Below are 13,607 nucleotides of genomic sequence, written 5' to 3'. Positions count from 1 at the left end.
TCATTCTTATACTCATTAAAATTAATGGGGAGGTCCCTGTGGTGATGGTAGGTTTGGTTGCACTCCGAGATCCATTGTCTAGGGGTGCTGCTATGGCAGGGTGTTCAGCCTTGGGATGGGAAAGCCTTCTGCGTTAACTCCTCCCTGCTGAATAAAAACTTTGCCACTGGACTTCAAAGCATCTCTTACCTTTCCCCGGATTTAAACCAGTTTGATTTAAATCTGACTGTGTGATGTCCTCCTTTCCTTACTGGGCCACGAAATAACTAAAAACAAGAACATCATTAGAAGACTTGGAACATGCTAAGGGGCTTTAATTGGCCTTTTAGACATGAAACAAGCAAAAAGAAAGTCTTGATGGCTGTGAAAGGTCCCTGAAATGTGAAAAGGAAAGGTGTATCCAACAGGCAAAGTAGTACAGAGCGTGGATTGTAATTAGAAATATGAAAAGCAAACCAGCAAACAGCTGACTTAGTGGATTGGAGTTCTCTGTAAAGAAGTTGAAGTTAAAAGAGAATAAAATTAAGCTAAGAAACAAAAGAGATTATAGAAGACATTGAACAAAGCATTTTTAAACAATAAAAGTTCCAAAAATAAAAGCATAGAAAAAGGAGATTAAAGAGACAGCATTTAGTCAGATACAAATAAAAATATGAATTGGAAAAAAAACCCAATAGAATTGGAGCCCTAACTTGCTTTCACAGAAGCAAAAGAGGATTTGTGAAAATGAAAAGTCACCTGTCATTAAAATGCCCTTATAAAGAGACAGAGGAGGATGGACACCAGCCTGGAGGGTAAAATGTTAATGAACATTGATGCTACAGCAGCAGCCAAATGCACCAGTGAAGGGAAACTCCACAGCCACATGGGCAGGAGACAAAGTATTTAAGGAAATTAGTGTGGGAAAATTGGAAACGAGTCTAGGGAAACTAGGAAAAGAGGGGAAGTAGAAGAAACTTTCTGTGCAGTTTAAAATGGGCAGACTTTGAAGAAATGTATCAAAAGTGTAAGATTAAAGAATCTTAACAGATCAAAACAGTAAGTAAAACATTTTAAAACAGACAATTAAACAAAGTAGGTTTGATAATCCCAAAAGTAGGAAGAAAGGTTGTGAAAAGCTCGTAATTTTGAACACAGCAAGTAAACACCAGGAGCTATGTAAGAATTTGAAGGACGAGTCCTGTTCAGAAATGAACCTGTATTTATGCTCTGCTGGGTTTGTGGCTTGTTTTGTGCCTCACTAAGTAGAAACAGCAGAAAATTAATTTTATCTTCCAGGGTAATATACAATACTATGTATAGCTGAAAAACCTCAGTAGTTTTGGCAAGAGAATTTTATTTTAAAATGTAAATAATATTGTGGGCATTGATATATCATTCGGCCGTTTAAGGGATGTGGCTGCTAGTGCATTGGTTCAACCAACTTTAATTAAAAGGTTTAATTTAAATATCCCTTTGCAAAACATATTACATTAGCATATCTAAAAGCCGTGACGGGACTGAAGGAATTAGATTTGTCTAGTTGAAAGACAAGACTCAAAAAGTCAGACAGGGGATATTTTCAAAGGTTATTATACAAACAGAGGAGAACAGGTTTTTAAATGTCCATTTGAAAGAAAGAAATATATTGTAGAAGGACATTAAATTGTTTGGGGGGGAATGGTGACAAGGGGAGCATTAGTACAAATAGCTGAGGAAACTTGGTCTCCATGGCTGGAAGAGTTTCATCACATAGAGAGGAGACTTCCCCCAGAAAGCCTCGTGTGCACCAGTCCTGTTGTTTCTCTTCCCTGACAGTCTGTCATTATCCTATTTTTTAGATTTAGCAAAGATTTTATTGACAAATATATGAAGCACCTGCCATTCTTCCATTCCTGAGAGAGCTCTCTCTGGCTGGGGCTGCTCTCCAGCAGTGGTCACAGGGCAGGGGAGGTGCTCAGGTTCTTGACATTCCTGAGTGGGAGTAGAAAAGCCAGGGTAAGTCTGACAGTGCTCTAACTCCATCACAGCTGGGTTCTCACCGTTAAACAAGGGGAAATCTGTTGCCTGTCTCTGTGTGGATGGAGTTGGGTTACCTCCTTGCGCAGTTGGTCTGTGGCCTCTTCAGCTGTGATGAGCGGAATACTGAAGTGCTCCTGGGCATTGCACACCAGGTGGAAATGCTTGGAGCATGTTGCTCGAGATGGACTTCTTGATGAACCTGTATAGGAATGTTCTGCAAAACAAGGGCAAGTGTACACATAGTGGACAAAAGCTGGAAACACCAAAGGAACTTTGACTAAAAAAAGTTTGGTGCCTTGCTTTTTACATGCTTCTGAATGATTTTTTCAATTCAGCTCCCAATCTGTGATTAGGAGGGTGTGTATATGCACACTTGGGTGACTAAACAACAGAAGAACCTGGTGTACTAACACAAGCCTGCAGAAAATCCTGCGTGCAGGGTGTCAGTTATTCATCATGACACTGAGGAGACTTCTCTGATACATGAGATATATATGGATCTAAGTGACCAATTGATGAAAAACATAAGTATGGAAATAAGATCTGGGTTCTGTGTTAGGAAAAAAGAATCCATCTTTAAAAATAATTTGTGACATAGATCAGAGAACTGGTATAGGTGACAAACAACACAGAGCTAGCTGACAGAGCTCTGCAGAAATAGCATGTCACTGTTCAGATGTACTCCATGCTCTATTAGTGGGGGGCTGATCTGTGTTGGTTTGTGCTGTTTAAGGTGCAGCAGGGTCTGACCAATTAGAAGCAAATGAGCAGGTTACACATACAGCAGTTACTGAACTGTCCCTTCCTTCAAAGCACACTGACCTGGTCTGAGAGCCTCTTGCTCTCCTCTTCTTTGTGTCCTGGGGCTGGGCTGCCCCAGGGATGCTTGGTTTGCCTGAACTTTTAGGGTGACTTTGAATGTTTAGTTCATAGATAGAGGTAGAACATACCAGTCACTCAAATGAGGAGTAAACAGTTGACACAGCAGCCTGAGCCTAATTCCTAATAAAAACTATCTGTAACAGTCAGAGGAGAAACCTGCTCTCAGCTGCAGAGTGGGTCAGAATGAGCTGGAGATCCCTGGTCTCACCTACCATAACTAGCCTGGACATCAGGAGGCAGACTGGTTTATGTGTGACAAATCTGTGAGCAAACTCAGTTGCCAATTAGCAAATGCAGTACATTAAAATGTATTTTGTTAGAATGGTTACTAATTGTAGTATTTTAGCTGTTGGAGACTTACCGTTTGGCCAAAACCTGTCTGTGCTGTTGCTTTGCAGATTTCCAGTCTGGATAAAAGAAACCTGAGTTCCTGTTCCAGTTTCTGACTCAAGAGCTGAGCTCCTGGAATGGAGACGTACCTTGGGAGGTAAATTAATTGCCTTAACTATTGGAACATAATGGATAAAATTAGATTTCACTTCTCTTTCATACCAAATGTTTTACCTTGCCTAATTTACCAGCCCTTTAGCACCTCTGGTTTCCTTCTTGCCTCTGCAATTCCTTGGAGACACATATGTCCACAAGATGGTACTAGGCTACAAGTAGCCCCTACAACGGGTGGTCAGTGAAGGATGTTGAAATTGCTGCTGGTCAGGTATCAGCAGAGCAGCTCACTAGTTTTGTTTCCTGGGAGAGGCAGTCAGGCCAAAATACTTGTTTGTTTGGGTTTTTTTAATGATACAAAATTCTGATAGGAATCATAACAGATCATTGCTGTGGCTGATGCTCTGCACACTCACACCTGTTTCATACCAAATAGCTTCATTACTGTCTTTGGAGCCACTTCCAATTTAAACTAATAAACTAATTTAGGAAAGAGAAGAATGAGACCAGGAATTGTAGTAGCTTTATGAATCTGTGTTTTGGTACATTTAAGAAAGAGAAATTTGACCTAATGTATTATAAATACCTCATTTGCTTTAAGCAATTATTGTAATCTATCACATTGATGCAGCCAACACAAACATGCACTACATTTCTCATGCTAAAAAATTGTTCGAAAAGGCTTGAATAAATTGTTAATACTCTATAAGCTGCTGGTGAAATAGCTCAATGATTAGCTCTTCTCCTCTTCACATGATTCAAACGCATTAGTGACACTGCTGACTAATGACTTGCAAAATTTTTGTTAAAGGCACAGGTGCATTTTTAAATGGCAGCCCAGTTCTGAAGTCAATGGCATTTCAGGCTTTGAAACCAAAAATCTTTATTACATTGGTTTATGTAAAATTACTGCTTGATTTTTTTTTTAAATAACACTCCACATATAATCATGTTAATTATGCTGTGATTTTAGATTCAAGTTACTCCTGAAAAAAAACTTTTCATAACACGATTACTGAAATACTGTTAATCCTGACTGTGTGAACAAGGCTGCAGTGTTAATTAAAGACGGTGAACTGCTTTCTCAACAGCACTGTGCGAGTGGAGTGATAAACACAGCCCCTGATAGCTTGTAAAACATTGATAGTTACTGATCAGCCGCAGGAGCTTAGGCAGTATAAAGGGTGAGCGGTTCCTGCGAAGGCAGGTGCCCACCTTTGGCATACTTCGTTCTTGTTTCACTCATTTTAATACAATTAAGCGGAGATGACCACATCAGTGTGGTCATAATGAAATCCCTCAGTGGGAGATCTGAAGTAATGAGGAGAGCGCGCAATTTGTGACTCGAGGCCATTTAAAAGAGTCCCTGTGTTTAATTGGCTTAATAAAATCACGATCATGAATAAGGCTGTCACTGTGGCAGGGCACTGTAACAGGGCCCACGGAGGGATGCTCACGACCCGCGGGCCGGACCCAGCGTGGTCCAGCCGTGCCTTTCCGTTCCCGCGGGAGCTCCGGGGTGATGCACGCAGGGAACACGAGCTGCGCGATCCATCTGTCCCGCAGGTGTCCCCGCGGGCGCGGCCCCTCGGGGGGCGGGGTGCGGTGCGGGGGGTGCCGGCGGCGGCGGCGGGGGCCGGGCCGGGCGGAGCGGGCCCGCCCAGCGGGGCGCGTCACGGCGCGGCGGCGGCGCGGCGGGGCGGGGGCGGCGCCGGCCGCAGTCGGCACGGGGCGGGCAGCGAGCGGCGCGCCGGCTGCGCGCACCCCGCACACGGCGCGCTGCCACCGAGCGAGGGAGGGAGGGAGGGAGGGAGCACCATGTGCCGGCCCGCGCTCGCCCGGCTGCTGCTCCTCCAGCTGCTGCTCGTCAAGCTGCACCTCGCCAAAGGTGGGTCCGGGCGGCCCGGCCGCTCTCCCTCAGCGCCGGGGTGGCCGGTGCCGCCGGGGATGGGGCGAGCGTCCTGCGGGCGCGGGCACCGCGGGTGTGCGGCCGCCGGCACCCGCTCGCCGCGGTGCCCTGCGCGGGGTTTGGGACCTGCGGGGCCGGGCGCGTTTTGGGGGTTGCGACCTGCGGGGGCCGGGCGCGCTTGTCAGCGGGCGAATGTGGAGCCCGACCGCTGGTGACAGGAGCTGCCACCTTTAATCCCTTTCAGAGGGGATTTGTGCCTCATCAGAGCAGCGCGGCAGCGAGTCCGCAAAGCAGATTTGCTGCGTTCCCCCCCCCGCCCTCAACTTGAGTTGGGTCAGGTCCCTTTTCCCGGGACGGCGCCGTTGCCTGTTTTACTCCCGCGTCCCCAGGTATCGGTGCATTTTGTCCCGGTAAGGGATGCGCAGGAAGTCCCAGCATCGCTGGGCTTTATAATTTTTCTTTGTCTGTTGTATTTCGCGTTTAACCATCTTCTGTTCCCAGGCTGCTTTTCCCTCCGCCTTTAAAACAATGCGGGGGAGCACGGGAATGGCCCCTTTTATCCCTGCACAAAGCAGCTTCGGGATCGCCGCCGTGCTCCCACGGAGGCGCATCTCCCTCAGCCCCTGCCCGAGCCGCTCTGCCCCCCGAGCCCAGCCCCGGCCCCCGCCCTGGGCCGGCGGCGGCTCCCGCCTCCCTGCCCGGGCTGAGCGCGGCCGGGGCCGGTGGGTCCGGGATGCTCCCGGGATACCCCCGGGATGCCCCCGCTGCCCGGCCGTGGGAGCGCGCCCCGCTGACCCAGGCGCGGCCCCGTGTCTCGTAGGCGCCGTCAAGGAGTGCGAGGAGGACCAGTTCCAGTGCCGGAACGAGCGGTGCATCCCCGCCATCTGGAAATGCGACGAGGACGATGACTGCTCGGACAACAGCGACGAGGCGGATTGCCGTGAGTGTCCGTGCCCGGCGGGGCGGGGGGCCGGGAAGGGCGCGATTCCCAGCGCTTCCCAGCTGCGCTGCGCCTCTTTTTATGAATGAATGAATGAAGTCGCGCCGTGCCCGGCTCCGGCGCCGATTGGCTGCCGGGAGCAGCAGATCCGTGACGCGCCGCGGGGCAGCGGCTCCTTCGCTGCCGGCCCGGCCCGGCCGGGACACCCCAGCGGGAGCGGCAGCGGCTGCCCTCGCCTGCCGGACCCCTCGCCTCCAGCAACGTCCCTGCTCAGAGCGTCTACAGCGAAGTTTGTGTCCTCGGGGAGTTGGGAGTGATGTTTAACCCCCCTGGGAGACCGCGCTCAGGGCCAGGGCTGGGTGCTCATGGGAAACGCTGCTTACTCAGAGGCATCCTACAAGATTTGGGGTTGGTGTGAGTTTGTGTTTAAATATGTTCGCAGTCGTGGCGAGGAAGGAAATGAACAAGTAGCACTGCTTGGTTTGGCAGTGTCAGCCACGTAACTCTGATTCCCTGGCAGTGTAAGGGAAGAAGAGAGCAAGATCTATACTTTCAATCCTGAGAAGGTGGCACTCTTGACTTCCTCCTGTGGTGTGGCTGAGGTGTGTGTGATTGGAAGCCTGTAAACTTTGGGTAGTTAATAGGGTTGTGCTGTTATTTACCTGAGTTTGCTTACAGCTTCTGACAGCCTAGGAGAATTTGGCTCAACTATGGAGTTTAAGAAGCATCTGTAAAAGAAATTATGGAGTCTAAGTCTTGGAGAGGAGTATCTTTAATTTGACGCTTAAAGTTTAAGCAAATATTGTAGCAAGTACCACATCTCATGAATTATCTCTGCAGGATAATAGATGCTGAATGTGCATCAGGTTAAACAAACTCTTCCGAGTTCATAGACCCAGTGAATGTATCAAGAAAAGAACTACTGGTTATGTGTTTTTCTGTATGTGACTGTACTGCTAACAGCTTTACCTGTAAATCTGTGTCAGGGGATATTCAGAGGTGAAGTCTAAGTAGATTAAGGAGAGCAGGGATTCTCAAACTCTTGTTCACAGAGAACATCTTGTTACAGTGTAAAATATAACATTTATTTCTGGTGCCTTTGTATTCAGAGAACTTGATAGGCTTTATATGTGCTTAAATGTATGACCTGGGGAGTTAGCAGCATTAGTTAATTGAGATATATAAAGGTTTTTACAGGAATTATAATGACAGTATTTCGAGGCAACTTAGATTTGGAATGTTTCAAGTTACAAAAGAGCCAGGGAAGCCAAGGCTGACTGAGAACCAGCTGGGACTCCTGTAGTCATAACCAGGCATGCTTTCTCACAAGTGTACGTGTTTCCAGAGGGAGACACTGATCCGTGAAAGCACTGGGAATCTCTGAGCAGGTAGGCAGTGGTGTTCTTGAAGTCTTCAATTTAAAACTTCTGGGTGTACAAAGGCTTGGTGAGCTGCAGGTGACCTGTGGGCTGTGCTTTGGGAACTGCTTCTCAGAGATTGGGATCGGAACTGGAGGAGCTTCTTGAACAGATTCTGCACCTCACACTCCTCAGTGAAGAGCAGGTTTGTGGCTTCAGCTCCTGGCCCTGCATGAGTGGGTCAGTACTTGGGCTGCTTTATCTTCTCCTTTTCCTTCTCATCAGCCCTCTAACCACTGTGTCAGAAGAGAGAGTGTGGAACAACGCCCCACTGAACATCAGCTCTGTGTGAATTGTGCTGTGTTACAATGGTTAGATAGTTAATTGCATCTGATTTAGTTTTATTTCAGAGAGGCTTTACAGTAGTTGGGTTTGGGGCCAGAAAAAAATATGATGGCTAGATTGTGGTAGAATGGTGACTTTAGAGAAGTTAGGAAAAAAATTTTGGATGTGGATATATCAGGAAGAGTTCTTCACTTTAATCTGAGTTTGGCATTTATTATTGATCGGGGATCATACTACAAAATTTACTAACGAACTGTTAGTTTAGTTCATAGATATTTATAGACTTTGCAGTTGCTTCTTCGAGCAGTCTGAAAGACAAAAATTGCATTTCTCACACACATTTTTCTCACTTATATTGTTCTGAACACTGTTTTATTTTGAAAATGCATACTGCTTTTCAGCATATGGAATGCTTAGAGTTCTATTCACTGGGTGAAAGAATACGTTCCATGTGTTTCTGCTTCTAGATATCACCTCTGTTATCAGTGCTGTAATAAACATATTTATTTCAAAACTATTTTATGTACATATGTGATGGAAGAAACTGTTCTGGAGAACTTGGCATGCTGGAATGGTAATGGAGGGGGAAATGAATATGCAGGTAGCCTGCTGACAATGAGTGCTGATAAGGACCCTGATAACCTCTGTAATTACTTGCTGATTCTTCTCCCCAGAGTTGAAAACGTATTTGTAATAGCTCATTACTGCTTGTCTATATCCTCCCTTATTGAAGAGACACGATGGTCTGTCTGTGTGAACAATTGGTTTATGGACCCAATTCCTTGTGGCAGGCAGTGTATATACACTGGAAAATTTCGTAACCAAGTGTATCTTAAATAGTTCTCTGGAAGGAGATTTTTTTTTTGTTGGCAGGTCTCTGTGTGGTTCCTGCTAGAAACCATCTTTGTACAAGACTGAATTTTTGTTTGTTTGCTTTTATTTGTGTCCCCTGTTGTGTTGGGTGTCCCATGTCTGTCCCTGGTTTTCCCCCCATCCCTGAGATTTGCAGGTATAATGCTGGCTTTTTTAAGGGAGTTTTGGACTCCAAGGAGAACGTTCTGGTAATCAAACTGCATCTTCTCCTTGGAATTTGCTTTCCATTCAGTAATCCTTTTCTGATTTGGTTGGTAGTTCAAGTTATCTACCATAATATGGCAAACATTGGAACTGAAACATGAAAATTAATGATTTCCACTCTTAGATTGGTCAGTACTGGTTTGTAAGGAGTGTTAAGTTTACTCAGGACAGGGTTGGCTTTCTGGGCTACCAGTGCACGCAGCTGACTCATGTCCAGCCTCTCATCCACCAGCACCCCAAGTCCCTCTCAGCAGGGCTGCTTCCCATCCCTCCATCCCCAGCCTGGACTGAGCCCGGCAGTTGTCCCGACCTGGGTGAAGGAAACAGAGTAAATTGTTGAAATAGGAAGATGCCTTTCTGCTGTCATGTTTTCAGAAAGCTACAGCACTTTGAGGGAAAGAAAATAAGCGAGTAGAGATATTCCTTAAAATGTCCCTGTGCATCTGATGAAAGGAAACTAAGCTCTCAAGAGGAAAATAGTGAATGTTGCATTGTTTAGATGGCTGGGGGAATCAAGTCTTAAACTCTGGAATCAGAAAGCTTGGGTAGCTATTACAGAGTTTAAACCTTTTTTAAGGCTATTTACTCTGCTCTTTGCAAAATGATTTGTTTGAGCTCAATCCAGTGTAGGCCTGGGAAGACAAAAACCCGGTCACAACTTAGAGCTTGCACTGCCACAGTGTGCACTGTGTGTGATCCACACAATGAGGACAGGGCTCCAGGGCAGTTCTGAACATGATTTTTTTAGATGCATTTAACTCCTTCCCTGTGATGCTTTTTCCTCTCAGGAAACTCTGGAAAGGGAAGACTGAATTTTATAACCTATTTCAGAGAACATTTGCAGATACACAGTCATCGAGACTTTTCCGTTATGGTATAGAAGCATCTTGATAAAACATCAAAACTATTTTTAGAGTGAGAAAAATGTCCATTTTCTGAGGCACAGTGCTCGGGATGAGATACTGGGGATGTGGGATGCTGACTCTTGTTCAGTGTCTCCCTCAGGAGAGGTGGAGGCTGCAGAGCCTCGTGGTCCCCATGCTGAGTGCCCAGGGTGCTGTGTGACACATCACCCAGAATGGAATATCCTAGAGAGCTGCTTCCATGGGGGAGTGGCTCTGGGAGACTTTTTGCCCCGTTTTGCAAGTTTCTTCTTGCTTGCCACTGCAGCCAGTGGAAAACAAGGAAGAACTTGCAAACTGCAGCCAGGCACAAGATATTTGACGCAAAATAGGAACTCTTTGATAGTTGTGTTTCATAGGATTTTATTTTTCTGATGCAAGTAGGGTTCACATTATCTTAACCCAGACCAGAGTATGGGTGAAAGAGACTGGAAAATCTCTGCCTAAATGTTTTACTGGTGATTAAACCTTAAATGTGGCAAGGAGTATAGTTGCAAAACAATCAGTAGCTTTACCAGTTTCCTAAAATGAAACACAAGCTTCAGGCCCACTTCAGCTTTGTAATACCTGCCTGCAGGGGGACACAGCCAGATGCAGAATTGCTATTTCTCCTTTAAAGCTCCATTTCCCATCTTTGTGTTGAGATCCTCTCTGCAGTGCTGCTTTCTGGTGAGTACTGTTCATAGGAATATTTTGTGCTGGACAGGACTGAGGCTGCCTCAGATGCAGTCTGAAGGGAGTTCCTGTTTCCAAAACTGTTTCTGTGTGTACAGAATTCAGGGTAAACGTGGCATCGGCAAACTTCCCCCCAGCTCAGCCCTCCCCTGCCTCGTGGCCACAGTAGGTGACTGTGCAGCTGAGGACACTTCCCTTGCCGTCCGGAGGAGGGATTCCTGTGCTCCTGCTGGGTTTGAGCTGAGAGTCTGCGGAGAGTTTGACTCTGCTGCCTGGGTGAAAGCCCAGGAGGCAACCTCAGTCCCTTTGCTTTTCAGTGCACACTTCATTACAGCTGGAATTTGGGAGTAAAATTACATCAAAAAGCCTAATTGAGAACTGAATTCTGGATCCTGTGAAGAGTTAAATGTGGCCTGGGTGGTTTGAAATGCTCAGGCAGAGTGTGATGCTGTGCCTGGCTGCAGGTTTTAGGACGTGACACAGTGAGACAGCCAGCAGTCACAACTGCAGCAGTATTCTGTAACTTTTTGTCTCCTGTTATCTGCTGCTCCAATTCTTCTTCATGAACAGTATCCTGCATGCTCAGTGATAGCTGTTTGTCACTCTGGAGATGCCTTGCACGTCACCATGTGGAGAATTCTCGGTTTCCTTGACATATGCATGGTCATATGCTCTTGATTTTGTCAGTGCTAGCGTAACTGCGCTCTGTGGCCAGCATGCATCTTTATCCCAAAACTGAAGGCACTGGGAAGAGTGGTGCTGAGGGGCAGGGCTTGTTTGCTTGCCTGTGTGCCTGTTGCCTGCCTGTCCTGGTCTGTGCTGTGTCCATGTCCAACCTAGGCTGGAAACCAGTTTACTGATCTCTTGTGTTCCACGGTGAATGGTTTTATTCAGTTGTCTTCCTTTTTTCATTATATTCCCATTCTCTGCTCTGAGAAAACTAACTTGCATGTTTTTGGAGTCTGAATTATCACCATATGAAAATGCAGTCAAAACTGACAGTGGCTTGGTTTGTTTATCAGAGCTGTCATTTCAGAGGATACAAATAATATTCTACATTTTGAGCCGAGGTAGGCAAGCTTCATCCAGAACATTTTAATGTATAAAGATAAAACAAAGAAGCTGTGGCTGCCCCATCCCTGGAAGTGTTCAAGGCCAGGTTGGATGGGACATTGAGCATTCTAGTCTAGTGGCAGGTGTCCCTGCCCATGGCAAGGAGTTGGAACGAGATGAGCTTTAAGGACCCTTCCAACCCAAACTGTTCTGTGATTCTGTGAAAAGTCAAGGCAGACCAGTTCTCTTTTGCCTGCAGTGTTACAGATCCTAGGATTAGCAACATTTGAGATGTGATTTCTTACTGATTGATGTTAGAATGGAAGATACTTAATTTAATATTAATCAGAATATATTTAGAAATTAATTCCAATGAACAAACTATGAGACCAGAGAAACCAAGTGTCTTGTGTTGGTGAACACATTTATCTGACACACCTAGACTAGGAGATTGCCAGTGCTAGAAATAATGAGTTTTCTTGACTCCATTGTTCACCTAAAGGACCATTAAACACTCTGTAATGCCTGAAAATGTCTGACAATTATTGATTCCCTCAGCTGTTTCTGATAGAGCAGACACCCAGCTTTTGTTTCTGCTGGCTTTTTCAATGTCACCAGCTTTTTAAATTCACTGGCAAATCTACCGTGTCCTTGGTGTGCCTCAGAGACTGAGATGTTGTGTTAGGGATGCCTTTGTGGCAGACTTGATTTGGTGTGAAGTTCTCCAGGTCCTTCTGCTGATGACCTTTTCCTCTCTACAACTTTCCCATTTACCTGCAGCTTTCCCCTGGTCATTTCAAAGGTGTTCCCAAAGCGTGTTCCTGCTCAGCTCTGCTTTTCTGTGTCATTACACGCCTTTTGAGATGCTGTAAGATGTCAATTTTCCTTCCTTTGCTTTGCCCAGGAAAACAAATCAGTAAGCTGAGTTTGAGTGATGGGGATGGAGATTTGTGTTGCTGCTTGTTTTCTTATGCAGTAGCGTTTTGCTGGTGGAAAATGAGTGTGCCTGCTCTGGGGTTCTCTGCTCCCAGTGCAGACAGCTGGTGCCAGCCGAAGGGAAATCCTCACCATTTAGTGCTGCATGTGCGGGAAGTGTTGAAAAAGCTTGTTGTAGTTTTTCTAACTCTCTATTTCCTGTTAAAATTATTAATATTTAGATAGCCACAAGGGAGGGGAAAAGGGTAAAAGGCCCTGTGATAAAATTAATGCAGATTAATGTGATAAATTCTGTCTGAAATACAAGTGATAAGAAACTGATTGGACTTGAAAAGTTATAATGATGCTGTAAGCTAGTTGAAAAATAAAACCAAACCCATCCAGACTGAAATATTTTCAAAAGGCAGATTTAACCCAAGAGAAGCCAGAAGATTTTTAAAGCGAGGGTGTGAGCTCTGTCCCTGATGGTCTCTCAGGGTGAGCGATCGTGTTTCTTGCCATAATAATGGTGCTGTGGTAGACAGTGCTTCTGTTCCTGGCAAGGACCATGACTTTTCTTCCCAAGCTGAGGCAGATCTGGCAGCCCTGTGCCTTTCTCCTCATGAAGAGGTGAATAAATGGTGTTACAGCTCTTCTGTACCTGAGTGACTCACGGTTGTACAAGCAGCAGCAGAGCCAAGGACAGAAATGAGGTCTCCTGCCTGCCAGTCCAGTGCTCTGTACACTCAGTTGTACGAGTTACTGCAGAGGTACCTGGTGGACAAGTGCAAGTGTTTCAGTTTTTCCTCCAGGTTTCCCATTTTTTTCAGTCTAAGCTAAGCCTGGCTGTCAGTCTAACCTCACATTTAATGCCAAGAGAAAGTGTTAGAAAGTAGGAGAGAACAGGATTTATAGCTGGCTTAGAGCAAGAGTAGCCTTTGGGCTGCAGCCGTGTAAAGTGAGCCTTATTGCCAGTTTTTTTTTTTTAGATGTTCTCTTCCTGATACATCACTATTATTAAATGCATTATTAATATTTATTAAATGCTTTGGAGCATGTGTGGCACTGTACCAGGACCAGAGCAGTGAGGGACTCAGTTTCCATGG

The 13,607-nt window shown here is 45.8% G+C and overlaps 1 protein-coding gene across 2 annotated transcripts in view; it reads left to right on the top strand.

Annotated features, from left to right (window-relative positions):
• The first annotated feature begins 5,111 nt into the window (after positions 1-5,111).
• The window catches only part of LRP8 (LDL receptor related protein 8), a 166,140-nt gene continuing 157,644 nt past the window's right edge, over positions 5,112-13,607 (top strand). For both annotated transcript variants that reach the window (XM_027894716.1, XM_027894708.1), the window contains exons 1-2: positions 5,112-5,215; positions 6,057-6,176. In XM_027894716.1, coding sequence (XP_027750517.1) covers positions 5,146-5,215; positions 6,057-6,176 — 190 coding nt within the window. In that variant the 5' untranslated portion in view covers positions 5,112-5,145. The remainder of the gene's footprint in view (positions 5,216-6,056; positions 6,177-13,607) is intronic.

The sequence above is a fragment of the Empidonax traillii genome, unplaced genomic scaffold (genome assembly GCF_003031625.1).
Source record: "Empidonax traillii isolate 1590-97213 ecotype Southwest subspecies unplaced genomic scaffold, ASM303162v1 scaffold15:size5535645, whole genome shotgun sequence".
Taxonomy (NCBI): Eukaryota; Metazoa; Chordata; class Aves; order Passeriformes; family Tyrannidae; genus Empidonax; species Empidonax traillii.
This window is presented reverse-complemented; position numbering and strand designations above follow the sequence as displayed.